The sequence below is a fragment of the Rhinoderma darwinii genome, chromosome 2, assembly GCF_050947455.1.
Source record: "Rhinoderma darwinii isolate aRhiDar2 chromosome 2, aRhiDar2.hap1, whole genome shotgun sequence".
NCBI classification, from domain to species: domain Eukaryota; kingdom Metazoa; phylum Chordata; class Amphibia; order Anura; family Rhinodermatidae; genus Rhinoderma; species Rhinoderma darwinii.
The window spans coordinates 321872412-321892321 of NC_134688.1; the positions used below are offsets into that span (position 1 = coordinate 321872412).

The 19910-nt window shown below is 44.2% G+C and overlaps 1 protein-coding gene across 1 annotated transcript in view; it reads left to right on the forward strand.

Annotated features, from left to right (window-relative positions):
- Positions 1-1836: 1836 nt before the first annotated feature.
- OPTC (opticin) overlaps positions 1837-19910 on the forward strand; it is a 92508-nt gene continuing 74434 nt past the window's right edge. Inside the window, exon 1 of the mRNA XM_075850648.1 lies at positions 1837-2058. Coding sequence (XP_075706763.1) covers positions 1837-2058 — 222 coding nt within the window. The remainder of the gene's footprint in view (positions 2059-19910) is intronic.

Sequence of the window (19910 nt, forward strand, 5' to 3'; positions counted from 1 at the left end):
CAAGGGGAGGGTAGCGCTGTGTGGGCCTATATGCAAGGGGGAGGGTAGTGCTGTCTGGGCCTATATACAAGGGGGAGGGGAGCGCTGTGTGGGCCTATATACAAGGGGAGGGGAGCGCTGTGTAGGCCAATATACAAGGGGGAGGGGAGCGCTGTGTGGGCCTATATAAAAGGGGGAGGGGAGCGCTGTGTGGGCCTATATACAAGGGGGGAGGGTAGCACTGTGTGGGCCTATATATAAGGGGGAGGGGAGTGCTGTGTGGGCCTATATACATGGGGGAGGGGACCACTGTGTGACACTATATAGAAAGCGGGGGTGCTCTGTGACACTATATACAAGGGGGTGAGTGCTCTGTGACACTATATACAAAGGGGGGTTTCTCCGTTACACTATATACAGGGAGGGGGAGTGCTGTGTGACCCTATGTAAAAGCAGGAGGGGAGAGCTGTGTGGCACTATATACAAAGGGAGGAGCGCTATGCAGCCATATATACAAGGGTGGAGTACTACGTGGTCCTATATACGAGGGGGAGCGCTAAGTAGCCCTATATGAAAGGGGAGCGCTGTGTGGCCCTATATACAAAGGGGGAGCGCTGTGTGACACTATATACAAGGGGGGAGCGATGTGTGACATGATGTACAAAGGGGAGGGCGGTGTAGAACTATATACAAGGGGGGCTGTGTAGTGCTATCCACAGCGGTATGTGTGTGGCGCTCTTTACAGGGGGGCTCTGTGGCGCTATTTACAAGAGGGGGAGGGCTGTGTGGCGCTCTCTACAGGGGGCTGTATGGCGCTATCTAGAGGGGGCTGTGTGTAACACTCTGTACGGGGGGATGTGTGTGGTGCTAGCTATAGGGGGGACGTGTGATATCTACAGGGGCTGTGAGTGGCGCTATCTATGGGGGTGTGTAATATCTACAGGGGCTGTGTGTGGCACTATGTACAGGGGGCTGTGTGTAGCACTATGTACGGGGGGCTGTGTGTATGTGGTGTTTTACAGTGTATGGTATTATTATATCCAGGCGCACAGTGTTTGGTGCTATTATATTTAGGGGCACAGTATGTGGCACCATGATCATTTTATTTTCATTTATAGGTGTGGAAATGTTGGAAAAGTGAGGTGCCAAAGACATCTGAGTGGCAAATTCTGCAGAAATGGGTCATGGCCGGGAGAAGTAGTCATGAGTTCTGGATCGGATGGAGAAGAAAAGAGGAAAAGAACTACTAGAATCTGAGATGTCGTCACCTGTAAGTCACTAGATTTATAGAGAATCTGTCACCTCTCCTGACATGTTTATTATAGGAAATCCTTGTATTTCACAAAGTCTTTCTGCAGTCCAGGACTGATAGACAATTCCCCTTGCCAGGAGGATGTGTCCCAGCACAGTGTGATACTGTCAGTATGTAGGGACACAGCTCTGTGACAAGGGGAGTCGTAACACCCATTTGTAAATGCTTGCCCAAAAAGGTAGTGTTAAAAATAGTTGCGGAAGGGGGGCCCTAGTTTGGGTAACAGCCCAGGGCCTATGGTCTACTTAATCCGCCACTGAGTAGAAACACTATGTGTTCTGATACTTCATCTACTGCATCTAATCTCCTTGATATTGGGTATGGTGAGGAACTTTTCCTGGAGACAGTGTGTTGAATTTTTATCTGGACTATACAGTCTAATTAGTAATGTGCTTCTGCGTTGTTGTTGTTGTTTTGGCTCTCTAAAAGAAAAGTTCATAGAAATATTATGGCCATGAGAATGTCTATAAAAGCAAATCCCCTGTAAAAGTATTTTTTTCTTTATTTTTTACTTCTCATTGCTGTACCACAGGACTGCTGTCACAATGTACCTGTTAGTGGCTCTCTGTCTTTCTGTGGTCACACTATGTGTGGCTCCTCCCCCAACAAAAACTAGGAGGTATAGTTCCGATAGGTTTCAACCTATTGAGAGCATCTCCTATGAAAACATTAATCTGGATAATTACGACCCTAGCCTGGATAACTATGGAGAGTCTGTTGGCTTAAACAACTATGAAGATGCATACTATTCCGAACCGGAGTCTGAGGTAAGCGCAAAAGTTAAATGCAAATCATGAATATTACTATGGATATCTTATATTTCAGTCAACCAAATGGATAGTAATAGGAAAAACAGGTAGATACATACATACTGCACAGATGATTAATTATGATAGATAAATGCATAGTTCAAGATGGATAGGTAGATGGATAGCAGATAGGCTGACCTCTAGAGATGGATTAATAGATGGAGAAATGGGAAAAGGGATAAAGTCTTCGCTTGAGAAACCTCTGATCTTGCATTTTGCAGCAGGTTTGTCAGAATACTTATTTCTCGGAGACTGATGAGAGAAGGAGCATGGAGGAACGGTGGTGAGGGTGGGGGCGGGGGTTTGAAAAGATCTCTCAGGGCTGAGCAATCATCAAAGCCTGTTTGTGAGCATCTGCCATGACAGACGGATCAGGGCAAGAAGCTACAAGCCAGAGAGAGCAGAGACCTGTCACAGGCAAATGAATCTAGGGAATAGGGAAATACAGATGAAAGAGAGAGAAAAAAAAAATAACAGAGAAAAGGAGGAACAGAAGAGATGGGAGTTGCGCACATCTCTCCTGTTGCCAAGTCATCTATGAAGAGCAATGTGTTTGATTACACTTCATTTTCTAATACATTCAGGCTACCTGATTAAAGCTCTAGATAAGGATTGCCCCATGATGGCTTGTATTTTATTTACTTTCTTTTTAATTGTCATAGACATGCTAGATGAAACATGATGGATATGTTTGTGAAAAGGATGCAAGAGGTGTAAGACAGAAAAATATAAACTAGAGATGCATGGGAAGAAAGCAATGAATAAGATCAAAGCAAAGAATAACTGTGTGGCAGGTGAATGAAACAGCAAAGCAAGATCGCTCTGATCTAAAATAAGAAGCCCTGTGTTTACCAAAGAAAAGAGCAGAAGGTGCAAAATACTGATATTTACAGAGCTGCTCATGAAGATATGAAAGGCAAAATTATGACAAATAAAGAAGTGAAAAAGGATATAAAGACTGAAAAAATATCATTTACACAGTAGCATAGCTAGCGGGGAGGCAGGAGGGGGTGTTGGCCCTGGGCCCACTGAGATGGTGGGGCCCATCGCGATTGCCCACGCCATAATCGCCGCTTCCGCTGCCCCTGCCATGGCCACACCACACAGGCGGCTGGCTGTCTGTCTGAGGGGGCGGCTGTGCAACTGAAACCATCCGCCACCATCTCCTCCTGCACTAATTGTACCTGCATCTATAGGACGCAGATACAATTACATGCATAAGAGCTGAATGGCTGGGATGGGATCAAGGTGAGTATGTAAAGCGTTTTTTTTTTTTTCACTTAAATGTGTGAGTTGCATTACATATGGGGCAAAGCTATATGTGGGGCACAATCTACAGGGGAGGTTATATATGGGACACTATCTAGAGGGGGGCTATATGTGGGGCACTATATACAGGGGGTGCTAAATATAGAGCGCAATTTACATGGGGGCCATGTGTAGAGCGCTATCACATGGGGGCCATATGTGGGCCACAATCTACAGGGGAGCTATATGTGGGGCACTATATACAGGGGGCGCTAAATATAAAGTGCAATTTACAGAGGGGCCTTGTGTAGAGCACTATCTACAGGGGTGGCTATATGTGGGGCACTATCTACAGGGGTGGCTATATGTGGGGCACTATCTACAGGGGGCTATATGTGGGGCACTATCTACAGGGGGGCTATTTGTGGAGCACTATCTACAGGGAGCACTGTGTGTGGGGGACACAGTGTATGGTGCTATTATAATCGGGCAAACCGTTTATTGCGCTATTATAATTAAAGGTGCAGTGTATGCCGCTATTATATTTAGGTGCGTAGTCTGTGGCACCATGAGAATTTTATCTTCGTTTTTATAGGTGCAGAAATGTTTGAAAAGTAAGAAGCTGAAGACACCTGAGTGGCAAATTGCAGAAATGGGCTGCGGCCGGAGAAGTCATCATAGAGGTCTGGAGCGGATGGAGAAGAAAAAAGAAAAGAAGAACTAGAATCTGAAAACACGTCACCGGTGAGTCACTTAATGTAAATGCTTATGCTGCCTCTAATCAATACTGTGGTCATTGTATGAACTGCAGCGAGATGATGGGTGGTATGATTTTTTTTTTGTGAGACAGCAACTCCCAGCATATCCTTACCATTGTTCGAGTCATGCTGGGAGTAATAGTTTTACGCCGCACAAACCGTTGCGGTGTGGGTAGCCTAGTTGGGATATATATGGATGATAGGGTTTATTTCCAGGAATGACGGTTGTTATATACAGGAATGATGGTTGTTATATACAGGAATTATGATTGATATATACAGGGATGATGGGTATTCCAGCCATGATCCCTGCGTTAACCCCCATCATCCCTATGTATACCAGCCATCATCCCTGTATATACCAGCCATCATACCTGGTAATAACCCCCATCTTACATTTATATACTAGCCAGGCTGGTATATACAGAGATGTAGGGGGTTATATACAGGGATGATGGCTGGTATATTCAGGGATGATGGGAGTTATATACAGGGATGATGGCTGGTATTTTCAGGGATGATGGGGTTATATACAGGGATGATGGCTGGTATATAATTAGAATGCGCCTCTTAAGATGTAAACATGCGTTAGGGGGGGCCCACTAACATTTTACGTCTTGGTGATTGTAAAGACAGCAGTTTTGTTCGCTCCATGGCTGGAGAGCAGCTGTGATTGTCCGCTACAATCCCACACTGAGTATCAAAGTCTCTATCAGAGAAACTGCAATCGCTGGGGTTCAAGCTTATAGACAGCCATCTGGGGAATGACTAAAGCATGTAGGGCTTGTGACAGTGCCTGTTAGGGGAAAAGTCTAGGTATACCCTAAAAGATGCCTGTGTACATTATTATAAAAGCATATAGACTTAGGTAAGTACTTTTTAGTTAAAGAGGCTCCGTCACCAGATTTTGCAACCCCTATCTGCTATTGCAGCAGATAGGCGCTGCAATGTAGATTACAGTAACGTTTTTATTTTTAAAAAACGAGCATTTTTGGCCAAGTTATGACCATTTTTGTATTTATGCAAATGAGGCTTGCAAAAGTCCAAGTGGGCGTGTTTAGAGTAAAAGTCCAACTGGGCGTGTATTATGTGCGTACAACGCCCAGCTTCTGGCAGTGCAGACACAAAGCGTGTTCTCGAGAGATCACGCTGTGACGTCACTCACAGGTCCTGCATCGTGTCGGACGAGCGAGGACACATCGGCACCAGAGGCTACAGTTGATTCTGCAGCAGCATCAGCGTTTGCAGGTAAGTCGATATAGCTACTTACCTGCAAACGCTGATGCTGCTGCAGAATCAACTGTAGCCTCTGGTGCCGATGTGGCCGACACGATGCAGGACCTGGGGCAGGAAGTGAGTGACGTCACAGATCTGCACTGCCAGAAGCTGGGCGTTCTGAAGAGAAGTGGATGATACTTCTCGTCAGAACGCCCAGCTAGTAAAAGAAGTAAAAACGCCCCGATGTACGCACATAATACACGCCCAGTTGGACTTTTACTTTAAACACGCCCACTTGGACTTTTGCAAGCCTCATTTGCATAAATACAAAAATGGTCATAACTTGGCCAAAAATGCTCGTTTTTAAAAAATAAAAACGTTACTGTAATCTACATTGCAGCGCCGATATGCTGCAATAGCAGATAGGGGTTGCAAAATCTGGTGACAGAGCCTCTTTAAAGAAGAAAAAGTGCCCTAGTTGGAATTTAAAAAAAAACAAAGCACTTGTTTGTATGGTCAGAAAATGACCGATTGTTTAACACCTTAACCCCTTCCCGCGATTGGGCGTGACTGTACGTCCAGATACAAAGTGCTTTCCTGCACAAGAGCATACAGTCACGCCCTGTAGATGAAGCCGGCACAGGAGCTGTGCTTGCTTCATCTTCAGCGGCTGTCAGCTGTCATACACAGCTGACATCCCGCTGCGATGGCATTTACCAGGTACGGTAGCCTATTAGGTCCTGCCCGAGGCATGACGTAATAGGCTAACTGTCAAATGAAGAATGACAGTTACGATACACTGCACTACATAAGTAGTGCAGTGTATCGTACCGGGGATCAGAAGACCAGATCTTCAAGTCCCCAGGTAAGTGTAATAAAAAAAGTAAAAAAAAAATGTGAAAGAAAAATAAATAAATAAAAGTTTCAACTAATAAAAACAACAATTGTCCTGTTTCCCTGATCAACTCCTTTATTATTAGAAAAAAAATGAAAACATGAAAAAAAACTATACATAATAGGTATCGCCACGTTCGGAACGGCCTGATCTATAAAAATCTTACATTATTTTTACAATGACTGCATTTTATTTTTTGGTCATCTTGTCTCAAAAAAAATGCAATGAAAAGTGATCAAAAAGTTGCAAGTAACGCAAAATGGTACCAATGGAAACTACAGTTTGTCATGCATAAAAAAAGCCCTCCCGCAGCGGTATCAACTTAAAAATAAAAAAGTTATGGCTGTCAGAAAATGGCGACACTAAAACATGATTTTTTTAGAAAATAGTATTTTTATTGTGGGAACGTATTGAAACGTAAACAAACAATTTCAATTTGGTGTCGCTGTAATCGTATCGACCCGCAGAATAAGGATAACATGTTGTTTATACTGCACGGTGAACACTGTAAAAAAAAAAACGTGCTAGAATTGCTGTTTTTTGGTTTCCTCCTCTCCCAAAAAATGGAATAAATAGTGATAAAAAAAATCGCATGTACCACACAATGGAACCAATAAAAATTACAGCTTGTTCCACAAAAAACAAGCCCTCACACAGCTCCGTCAACGGAAAAATAACACGTTATGACTCAAAACGCAATGATGCAAAATTATGCTAAATGACGGCACAGACTAATTTTTTTAGGTCCAGTAGAATTTCAGTAAATACCCCACATCGTCATTTGCTGGACCCCACAGGTGGACCCTGTAGATGCAGCGGAGATGAGGAAACTTTAGGGCCTTGTGCTGCTTATAGGGCTAGTGAAATAGTCAAAGATTAGGCAACACTGGAGCGCAGATATTTTGTATAATACCCAAATAAACCCGGCCTGTGTATAAAGGATTGGTTCAAAGCGTATCACACCAATCCATGGATTATTCATTCACCCCATTATTACATCATCCTATTATGACCTGATGCACTCCGCCCAGTTTACATATACCCTGATGTACTCCGCCCAGCTTACATATACCCTGATGTTCTCCGCCCAGTTTACATATGCCCTGATGTACTCCGCCCAGCTTACATATACCCTGATGTACTCCGCCCAGCTTACATATGCCCCCATATTATAAGCTGAAATACCAGTAAAACACCAAGCAAAATCTGCGCTTCAAAAGCCAAATGGTGGTCCAACTGAGCCTGGCAGTGTGCCCAAACGGCAATTTATGACCACATATGGGGTATTACTGTATTCTGGAGTACCCGCTTAACAATTTATGGGATGTGTGTCTACGGTGGTACAAGCTGGGCACAACACATTGGGCACTGAAATGGCATATCTGTGGAAAACGGCAATTTTCAATCTGCAACATCTAGTGTGTACTAATTTTTGCAAAACACTTGTGCGGTCAAAATGCTCACTACACCCCTAGATCAAGTCTTTGAGGGATCTAGTTTCCAAAATGTGGTAATTTTTCGGGGGTACCACTGTACTGGTACTATAGCTCAATGCAACATGGTGTCAAAAAACGAATCATGTAAAATCTCCACTCCAAATACTAAATGACACTCCTTCCCTTTAGAGCCTTGCTGTGTGTCCAAATAGCAGTTTATAACCACATGTGGGGTATTGCCCTACTCTGAAGAAGTTGCTTTACAAATGTCATGGTGCTTTTTCTCCTTTATTTGTTGACAAAATGAAAATTTTTTAACTAATGCTATGTCTTATTGGAAAGGCAAGGCAGTGGGGCCAGGAATCCAAGAAGAATAACAAGCACTGAGGAAGAGAACACGGCAGGTATAAATGGACAGGGGGCGGAGCTAACTCCGACTGACCAGGCCGCGATAGGCTCTCCCACTCCTGAGCCTGCCACCCTGGTTGGTGGGAGCCGGTGTCAGTCTAAGAGGTCTGGCCTCAGGTGTCGACTGATTAATCCCGGGAGTATACCCAGACGTAGTACCTGGCAGATCCTTTACAGTACTCCCCCTTTTATGAGGGGCCACCGGACCCTTACTAAGAGGACCCGGTTTAGTGGGGAAGAGAAGGTGGAACCTCCTGATCAATACCCCAGCGTGAACATCACGAGCAGGTACCCAAGTCCTCTCCTCCGGCCCGTATCCTCTCCAATGGACCAGGTACTGGAGGGAGCCCTGGATCATCCTACTGTCCATAATCTTGGCCACCTCGAATTCCACCCCCTCAGGGGTGAGAACGGGAACAGGAGGTTTCCTCGAGGGGGACCAGGACGGGGAGCAGCGTTTAAGGAGGGAGGCATGGAAGACGTCATGTATGCGAAAGGATGGGGGCAGCTCCAGACGGAAGGATACAGGGTTGAGGACTTCAATGATCTTATAAGGTCCAATAAATCGGGGAGCAAACTTCCTGGACGGGACCTTAAGGCGCAAGTTCCTGGACGACAACCAGACCAGATCCCCGACGACAAACCGGGGGTTAGCAGAACGTCTACTATCAGCCTGAATCTTTTGTACGCTCTGGGACGCCTCTAGGTTCTTCTGAACCTGGGCCCAGACTGTGCACAGTTCCCGATGAACGTCCTCTACCTCGGGATTATTGGAACAACCAGGAGAAACGGCGGAGAACCTTGGGTTAAACCCGAAATTACAGAAAAACAGGGAGACCCCTGACGAGTTACTGACCCGGTTATTCAGGGAAAATTCGGCAAGGGGAAGGAATGAGACCCAATCAAATTGACAGTCAGAGATGAAACACCTTAAATATTGTTCCAGGGATTGGTTAGTCCTTTCCGTTTGGCCATTAGTTTCGGGATGGAAGGCGGAGGAGAAGGACAGATCAATCTCCAACTTTTTACACAAAGCTCTCCAAAATAAGGAAACAAATTGTACCCCTCTGTCAGAAACGATATTGACTGGGGCCCCATGGAGACGCAGGATGTGTTTAACAAACAACGAAGCTAACGTCTTGGCGTTAGGTAGTTTCTTAAGGGGCACAAAGTGGCACATCTTGCTGAAGCGGTCTACTACCACCCACACCACCGACTTTCCCTGAGATGGAGGCAAATCGGTGATAAAATCCATGGAGATATGGGTCCAAGGTCTCTGGGGAATGGGCAAGGAATGTAGTAAGCCCGCAGGTCGGGACCTAGGGGTCTTGGACCTAGCACAAACCTCACAAGCGGCGACGTAAGCCCTAACGTCTTTAGGCAACCCAGGCCACCAATAGTTTCTGGTAATGAGGTGTTTGGTACCCAAGATGCCAGGATGACCAGATAGTGCGGAGTCATGGTTTTCCCTGAGTACCCTTAGCCGGTATTGCAGGGGGACAAACAGTTTGTCCCCAGGGAGGTTCCCTGGAGCTGAACCTTGATCAGCCGCGATGTCAGAAGCTAAATCAGAATCAGTGGCAGAAACGATTATACCAGGGGGTAAAATACAAGCAGGATCCTTCTCGGAAGGAGGATTGGCCATGAAACTACGTGACAGTGCATCAGGGTTAATATTTTTGGACCCAGCCCTATAGGTAACCAAGAAATTAAATCTGGTAAAGAATAGTGCCCAACGAGCTTGTCTAGGATTAAGCCTCTGGGCAGATTCTAGGAAAACCAGATTCTTGTGGTCAGTAAGGACCGTTACCTGGTGTCTGGCCCCCTCCAGGAAGTGACGCCACTCTTCAAAAGCCCATTTAATGGCTAAAAGTTTGCGGTTGCCAATATCATAGTTACTCTCCGTGGGCGAAAACTTCCTAGAGAAGTAAGCACAGGGGCGGAGATGGGTGAGGGAGCTGGTACCCTGGGACAAGACGGCCCCCACTCCCACCTCAGATGCGTCAACCTCCACAATAAATGGCTCCCTTTGGTTGGGCTGAACCAGCACGGGGGGGCCGAGATAAAGCACTTCTTGAGGGTCTCAAAAGCCTGGATGGCCTCAGGGGGCCAATGGAGGACATCAGCACCCTTGCGAGTAAGGTCCGTAAGAGGCTTAGCGACGACCGAGAAGTTGGCAATAAATCTCCTGTAATAGTTAGCGAACCCCAAAAAACACTGTAGCGCCTTCAGGGAGGCAGGTTGGACCCATTCCGCCACAGCCTGAACCTTGGCAGGGTCCATGCTGAATTCATGAGGAGTGAGGATTTGACCTAAAAATGGTATCTCCTGTACCCCAAACACACATTTTTCGGTCTTCGCAAACAGATTATTCTCCCGGAGGACCTGGAGGACCTTCCTGACATGCTCCACGTGGGAGGACCAGTCCTTGGAAAACACCAGTATGTCATCAAGGTACACTACAAGAAAATTACCCAGGTAATCTCTCAGGATTTCATTATTAAATTCTGGAAGACGGCAGGGGCATTACACAACCCAAAGGGCATGACCAGGTATTCTAAATGACCTTCGGGTGTGTTGAACGCAGTTTTCCACTCATCCCCCTCTTTGATGCGGATAAGGTTATATGTCCCCCGTAGATCGAACTTAGAAAACCATTGGGCCCCCTGAACCTGATTAAAAAGATCCGGAATCAAAGGAAGGGGATACTAGTTCCTTACGGTGACCTTATTCAGGTTCCGATAATCAATGCACGGCCTAAGACCACCATCCTTCTTCCCCACGAAGAAGAAGCCAGCACCTACAGGAGAAGTCGAGGGGCGAATGAAACCCTTGGCCAGGCATTCTTGGATATACTCCCTCATAGCTTCACGTTCAGGACATGAAAGATGAAATATCCTACCCTTAGGAAGCTTGGCACCAGGCACCAAATCGATGGCGCAATCGTAATCTCTATGAGGGGGCAACACCTCGGAGGCCTCCTTAGAAAACACATCAGCGATGTCCTGAACAAACTCAGGAAGCGTGTTTACCTCCTCCCGGGGAGAAATAGAGTTAACCGAAAGACATGACATCAGGCATTCACTACCCCATTTGGTGAAATCCCCAGTATTCCAATCAAACGTGGGATTATGCAGCTGCAACCAGGGAAGACCTAATACCAGATCGGACGATAATCCCTGCATCACCAGTACAGAGCACTGCTCCAAATGCATGGAGCCAACAAGGAGTTCAAAAACAGGAGTATGCTGAGTAAAATAACCATTAGCAAGAGGAGTGGAGTCGATACCCACTACCGGGATAGGATAAGGCAAATCAATAAAAGGCATTTTCCACGGACATGATATTAGCAGATGAGCCAGAATCCACTAAGGCACTGCCCGTGGCAGACCGGCCAGCAAACGAGACCTGAAAGGGAAGCAAAATTTTATTGCGTTTCATATTAACGGGAAATACCTGTGCGCCCAAGTGACCTCCCCGATGATCACTTAGGCGCGGAGGTTTTCCGGCTGTTTATTCTTGCGCCTGGGACAGGTGTTCAGTAGATGCTTGTCGTCCCCACAATAGAAGCAGAGACCATTCTTCCTGCGAAACTCTCTACGTTGTCGAGGGGACATGGAGGCCCCGAGTTGCATAGGTACCTCCGAGTCCTCCGTGGAAGAGCGAGGAGACGGGACCTCGGGGGGAATCGCAGGGAAGTCAGAGGGGAACACATTGAAACGCTCAAGCTGACGTTCCCTGAGACGTCGGTCAAGTCGTACTGCTAGGGCCATAACCTGGTCTAGGGAGTCAGAAGAGGGGTAGCTAACCAGCAGATCCTTCAGGGCGTCAGATAATCCTAACCTAAACTGGCACCTTAGGGCCGGGTCGTTCCACCGAGAAGCTACGCACCACTTCCTAAAATCAGAACAGTATTCCTCAACAGGTCTCCTACCCTGACGTAAGGTCACCAGCTGACTCTCGGCTAAGGCAGTCCTGTCAGTCTCGTCGTAAATGAGTCCGAGGGCAGAGAAAAAACGATCAACGGAGGAAAGTTCAGGGGCGTCAGGAGCCAAGGAAAAGGCCCGCTCTTGGGGCCCTTCCTGGAGTCGGGATATAATGATACCCACCCGCTGGTTATCGGAACCTGAGGAGTGAAGTTTTAGGCGGAAATAAAGTCTGCAACTCTCCCGGAAGGAGAGAAAAGTCTTACGGTCCCCTGAGAACCGGTCAGGTAACTTGAGGTCGGGTTCTAGATGTGAGGTGAGGGGTACTACTAAGGCAGCGTCACCCTGGTTGACCCTCTGAGCCAGGGCCTGGACCTGTAGGGAGAGGCCCTGCATCTGCTGGGTCAGGGTCTCAAGGGGGTCCATGATATCGTCAGCGTAGGAGAAATGGTAGACTAGGTATGGGCTTGTTATTATGTAATGGCAGGAAGGAGGTGAAGGGAACAAGTGAGCCCTAATCTACCCACTGCCCTGTCCCTGCCTACTTGCAACGACCCGCCCTAGGCGACGGGGTACAACTTGGCGGCGGTCCCTACGCTGTCTAAGTGCAAGGGAGTACAAACAGGGAACACGCAAGGGAAGGGGCAGTAGCCCACGGAACGCCGCGAGGAAACAGAGCGGTGAATGAGTCAGTCCGGATCAGGATGAAGTGGAGTATGCCAACGAGAGCACGGAGCAGGAAGCAAGCCAGGGGCAAAGCGAAGCAGGATAAACGGAACTGAAGCAAGGCAGAAGCACGGCAGAAGCAGGCTGGAGCAAGGCAGCAGTGGGGCCAGGAATCCAAGAAGAATAACAAACACTGAGGAAGAGAACACGGCAGGTATAAATGGACAGGGGGCGGAGCTAACTCCGACTGACCAGGCCGCGATAGGCTCTCCCACTCCTGAGCCTGCCACCCTGGTTGGTGGGAGCCGGTGTCAGTCTAAGAGGTCTGGCCTCAGGTGTCGACTGATTAATCCCGGGAGTATACCCAGACGTAGAACCTGGCAGATCCTTTACACCAGCATTCAGAAAGTTTCTTAACCATTTAGGTGTTTCACAGGAATTAAAGCAAAGTAGAGGTGGAATTTACAATTTTCATTTTTTTTTTTTTTTTATTCATTGGTAATACATTTTTTTTCTTTATCAACTCAATATTTATTGCCCAGATTCTGTTTTTAGAAATATCCCACATGTGGCCCTAGTGCGTTTATGGACTGAAGCACAGGCCTCCGAAGCAAAGCGGCATCTAGTGGATTTTAGGGCCTCCTGTTTTGTTTTGTTTTTTAGAATATATGTTAGGCACCATGTTTGAAGAGTTCTTATGGTGCCAAAGCAGTGGAAAACCCCCAAAAGTGACCCAATTTTGGAAACTACACCCCTCAAGGAATTTATCTAGTGGTATAGTTAGCATTTTGACCCCACAGTTTTTTCGCTAAACTTATTGGAATTAGTCTGCAAAAATGAAGACATTTTTACAAGGAATAAATGAGAAAAAGCAACCCAACATTTGTAAAGCATCTTCTTACGATTACGACAATGCCTCTTATGTGGTAATAAACTGCTGTTTAGACACACGGCAGGGCTCACAAGGGAAGAAGCACCATTTGAATTTTTCAGAGCAGATTTTGCTGGACTAGTATTCAGTGCCATGTCGTGTTTGCAATGTCCTGGAGGGGCCAAAACCGTGGAAACCCCATTGACCCCATTTTGGAAATTTCACCCCTCAAGGAATATTTCTAGGGTTATAGTTAGCATTTTGACCCCACAAGTTTTTGCAGAATTTATTGGAATTATTTTGTGAAATTGAAAATCCAAATTTTTTATAATAAATATCGTTTTAGTTCATATTTGTTCATTTTCACAATAGATATTTGTAAAGCAAACCCTTCTGAGCACACCAATACCTCATATGTGGTAATAAACTGCTGTTTGGACACACGGCAGGGCTTACAAAGGTAGGAGCACCATTTGACTTTTGGAGCTTAAGTTTTGCTGGAATGTTTTGCGGCGCCATGTCATATTTGCAAGGCCCCTGAGGGGCCAAAACAGTGAATACCCACCAAACGTGACCCCATTTGGCAATCTACAACCCTCATGGAATTTTATCTAGAGGTATAATGAGCATTTTGACCCCACAGTTTTTTTGCTGAATTTATTGGAATTAGGCAGTGAAAATAAAATTCTACATTCTTTCCACTAAAATGTTTCATTTTTTTTCATTTTCACAAGAAATAAAGGAGAAAAATCACCCCAACAATTGTAAAGCAATTTCTCCCGAGTACATCAATACCTAAAATGTGGTCAAATACTGCTGTTTGGACACACCGCAGTGCTCAGAACGGCAGGAGTGCTACTTGGCATACAGATTTTGATTGATTAGTTTTTGGGTGTCATGTTGCATTTGCAGAGCCCTTGAGATACCAGTACAGTAGAAACCCCTGAGAAGTGACTCCATTTTGGAAACTATACCCCTCAGGGCATTCATCTAGGGGTGTAGTGAGCATTTTGATCCCAAGGTGTTTTATAGATTGTATTAGAATTAGGCAGTGAAAATGAAAAAAATAATATTTAAATTATTTATTTTCACAAGGGGTAATAGGAGAATCAACACCACACAATTTGTTACCCAATTTCTCCCGAGTACGGCAGTACCCCATGTGTGGCCCTAAACTGCTGTTTGGGCACATGTCAGAGCTTAAAATGGAAGGAGCGTCATTTGGATTTCAGAGTGTAGATTTTGCTGGACTGGTGTACAGGCGCCATGTCGCATTTTCAGAGCTCCCTCAGGTACTAGAGTAGAGTGTAAAACCCTGAGAAGTGACCCCATTTTGTAAACTACACCCCTCAAGGCATTTATCATTTGCCTGGACACAGGGCCGATTCTAGCTTTTCTGCTGCCTGAGGCAAAAATTGAAATAGCGCCCCCCTGCTAGGCTGTTCTACATAACTAGCATCCTCCTCAAACTCATTCGGATGCGCCATTGACTTATACTTCCCTGGCATGTGCGGTGCAGCAATAAAGTCGGGCAAAAAAACGCCTCGCTGCACAGTGCGTGCCCATGCAATGGCGCATCAGGGAAAGTTGGAGGAGACTGGTAGTGATGTAGAACAGCCAGGGGGGTTTCAATCAAGCATGGAAAGTTGGGTTTGGAGTCAGGACTGTTTGACTCTTCAGGATAGCGGCACCGACCCATGACCCTTTATAGAGTAATTATCAAATTGCATGCACCATTTTAATCCATTGATTTGATATATTTTGCTGCATCTGAAAAAAAATGTTTGGAAATCTTGTCAGGTAATGTATTACCGCATGGTGGCGGTTCAAGGTGTTACACCTATCTGACAGGTTCCCATTAAATATACAATAAATTGAAAACAATTACATCTGCCCTGCAATTTTGTTATTATAAATATATCCTATATAATTACAGCTCCAGAACCAAGCTCAGACATATACGGCTCCAGAACCATGCTCAGTACATTTATAGAGCACTAGAAGCAGGCTCAATACATATATACAGCACCAGAACAAGCCAAATCCATATATACAGCACCAGAACAAAGCTCCGTACATATATACATCACCAGTACAAAGCTCAGTACATATATACAGCACAAGAACCAAGCTCATACATATATATATACAGCACCAGAACTGAGCTCAGTACATATATACAGCACCAGAACTGAGCTCAGTGTATGTATATGTGTGTGTATGTGTGTGTATATATATATATATATATATATATATATATTATCAGCATAAATACAGCTCAGTACAGAGATCATTTGCAAATTCAGTTTAACCCCTGCCGTATAGGTTTGTATGGTGTAAAATTACAGCTCCCAGCATGGGTCGAACAATGGTAAGGATATGCTGGGAGATGCTGCAGATTTAACAGTGACTACAGTACTGATTAGTGGACGAATAAACGTTTACATTGAGTGAATCACAGGTGACGACATCTCAGATCCGAGTTGTTCTATTTCTCTTATCTTCTCCATCTGGTCCAGACCTCTATGATGACTTCTCCCGGCCACGGCCCATTTCTGCAGTTTGCCGCTCAGATTTGTTCAGCTTTTCACTTTTCAAACATTTCCGCTCCTATAAACGAAGATAAAATTCTCATGTTGCCAAACACTACACCAAGAATATAATAGCACCAAAACACTGTGTCCCACAAACGCACACACACAGTGCCCCCTGTAAATAGGGGCCCCCTTTAGATATTGACAACCTATAAATAACAGAAGGTACATACCCGGTAGTAACATGTGATATGGATTCTAGGTACTACTTAAATATACAACCAGTCTCTAAAAATCAAAGCATAACAAAATGAGAATATCAACATCTTTATTAATAATCCATTGAAAACAAGAACAGTTGTACACAGACAATTAAAATCAACAGGGTAGTAGGACAATGCGGGACACAGTAGGTTTGAGATATATGAATACAATATATAAATAGATATATATCCCAAATATTATAGTACAAAGAAGAAGAGTAGTATTTAGGCTATACACGTGTATATAATAATACTCCAAAATTAATAAATCACTCCCAAATGTGTACGTTTTTAGGTAGGTCACTAAATTATTTTTTTCTTGGAAACATAAGTTCTGCAGACTGCATTTTAGCTTCTGTTAAAAAAAATAAATATAGAAAACCTAGTAAACGGAGACAAGCGGAAAGCAACTGAAACAAAAGAATTACCTTTGAAATCAATGGTAATTCTAATGGAACCGTTGCTTTCCGTTTAATGTTTTGATCCCTTCCACTGACGGAAGAGAGGTAAACTGATACTAACGCTAGTGTTAAAGACGCCTTATATAGATAGGGGTTTCAAATCATAGTTAGTATATACATTATTTGGACCCATCACCATTGTGTGGGAAATTTGACAATAATTGTGCATACCCTATCATTTAGTGACCTACCTAAAAACGCACACATTTGAGAGTGATGATTAATTTTGGAGTATTATTATATACACCTGTATAGCCTAAATCCGACTAAATGGCATATATATCTTTTTTTGTATTTGTGTCAGTATATACTGCTCCCTGGCATTGAATTCATACATATCAAACCTGCTATGTCCACCATTGTCCTACTACTCTGTTGATTTTAATTGTCTGTTTACAGCTGGGCTTGTTTTTAATGGATTATTAACCCCTTAACCCCTTAAGGACGCAGCCTAGTTTGGGCCTTAAAGGAACAGTGTCATCACAAATATTTTATTTATATGTTAAAGATGTTAGTGCCTTAATATAAACGTTTATTTTCATTTGTGTGTTTGTGTTTTACTGTTTCTTTTTTTCACACTTTTTTTTCCCTATGGGGGCTGCCATTTTTTGTTCCATTTCTGTGTGTGTCGATTAACGACACACACAGACATGGAATACGGCAGCCACAGTCCCATAGGGACTGCGAACGGCTCCCGTCCCATTGACTGCCGTGTACGGCGTCTGTGTGGGAACTGCGCATGCGCCGCTCCCACACAGTCCTATTCGAAATTGGCGCCGTCCGGCGCCATTTTCCTGTGGACCCGAAGTCGCGGCCGGACAGTAATATTACTACTTCCGGTCGCGGCTTCCGGACAAGTGCACATGGAACAGCGGCAGCAAAGGGAGCGGACGGGCCGCGGCGGCAGGAGCAGGTAAGCGATTTCAATGTATGTTAGTGTTTGTGTGTGTTTACTACTGCATGTAAACCTACTACACTGTGGGTTACCTCAAAAAATGGCGACACACAGTGTAGGAGGTTAAACCTTTCAAACCCCTCGTTTATCCCGGCACTAGCCAGGATAAAGGAGGGGGGGATGCTGAGCGCTCACTAGAGCGATAGCTTTTAACCCAATGTTGCAATGCTGCAATTTTGGGAACTAGCTCCAAACAGCTCCATCTAGTGACCAAAAATGGGTAGTATTATAAATTTGAAAAAATTTATAATATTTCCTGACTCGCGAAAAAAATAAAAAAAATTTGAACAATGTTTTATCACCCACACACTAAATGTTTAAATTTTAAAAAAAAAACATGTTTTTGGGGCAACACCATGCCTTTAAGGCTCAGAGCCCATTTTTCAAATCTGACATATTTCACTTTATGTGGTAATAACGTCGGAATGCTTAAACCTATCCAAGCGATTCCGAGATTGTTTTCTCGTGACACTTTGGGCTTCATGTTCGTGGTAAAATTTGGTCGATATATTCAGTCTTTATTTGAGAAAAATTGCAAAATTTAGAGAAAATTTAGAAAAAATAGCATTTTTCAGAATTTAAATGCATCTGCTTGAAAAACAGACGGTTATACCACCCAAAATAGTCACTAGTTCACATTTCCCATATGTCTACTTTAGATTGGCATCGTTTTTTGAACATTATTTTATTTTTCTTGGACGTTACAAGGCTTAGAACATAAACAGAAATTTCTCATATTTTTAAGAAAATTTCAAAAGCCTTTTTTTTAAGGTACCTGTTCAGTTCTGAAGTGGCTTTGAGGGGCCTATGTATTAGAAACCCCCATAAAGCACCCCATTTTAAAAACTAGACCCCTCAAAGTATTCAAAACAGCATTTAGAACGTTTTTTAACCCTTTAGGCATTTCACAGGAATTAAAGCAAAGTGGAGTGGAAATTTGCAAATTTCATTTTTCTTTCTGAATTTCAATTTTATTCTATTTTTTTTCTGTAACAAAGAAGGTTTTACCAGAGAAACACAACTAAATATGTATTGTCCAGATTCTTCAGTTTTTAGAAATGTCCCACATGTGGCTCTAGTGCGCTCGTGGACTAAAACACAAGCCCTAGAAGCAAAGAAGCACCTAGTGCATTTTGGTGGTGCTTTTTTATTAGCATATATTTTAGGCAGCATGCCAGGTTTGGAGAGGTGTTGGGGTGCCAAAACAGTAGGAATCCCCCAAAACTGACCCCATTTTGAAAACTGCACCCCTCAAGGAATTAATTTATGGTTGTTGTTACCACTTTGACCCCGTAGTTTTTTCACAGCGCGTATTTGAATTGGGCTGTGAAATTAAAAGAATGACAATTTTTCCAATAAGATGTCATTTTTGATCAGAATTTCTTATTTTCACAGGGAACAAAATGCCCCATTTTGTTGCCCAATTTGTCCTGAGTGCGGCAATACCCCATTTGTGGTGATAAACTGCTGTTTGGGCCCATGGGAGGCCTCAGAAGGAAAGGAGCGCTATGTGTTTGTTGGAGTCCAGATTTTGCTGGATTGGTTTTTGGGTGCCATGTCGCATTTGCAAAGCCTCAGAGGTATCAAAGCAATGGAAACCCACCAAAAGTGACCCCATTTTGGAAACAAAACCCCTCAAGGAATTTATTTATGGGTGTTGTGACCATTTAGACCCCACAGTTTTTTCACAGAACTTATTTGAATTGGGCTGTGAATTTAAAAAAAAAAACTTTTTTCCAATAAGATGTAGTTTTGGCTCAAAATGTCTTATTTTCACAACGAATAAAATACCCCATTTTGTTGCCAAATTTGTCCTGAGTGCGGCAATACCCCATTTGTGGTGATAAACTGCTGTTTGGGCCCATGGGAGGCCTCAGAAGGAAAGGAGCGCTATGTGTTTGTTGGAGTCCAGATTTTGCTGGATTGGTTTTCGGGTGCCATGTCGCATTTGCAGAGCCCCAAAGGTATCAAAGCAATGGAAACCCACCAGAAGTGACCCCATTTTGGAAACTACACCCCTCAAGGAATTCATTTATGGGTGTTGTGACCATTTAGACTCCACAGTTTTTTCACAGAATTTATTTGAATTGGGCTGTGAATTCAAAAAAATTTAATTTTTTCCAATAAGAGGTAGTTTTGGCTCAAAATTTCTTATTTTACAGGGAATAAAA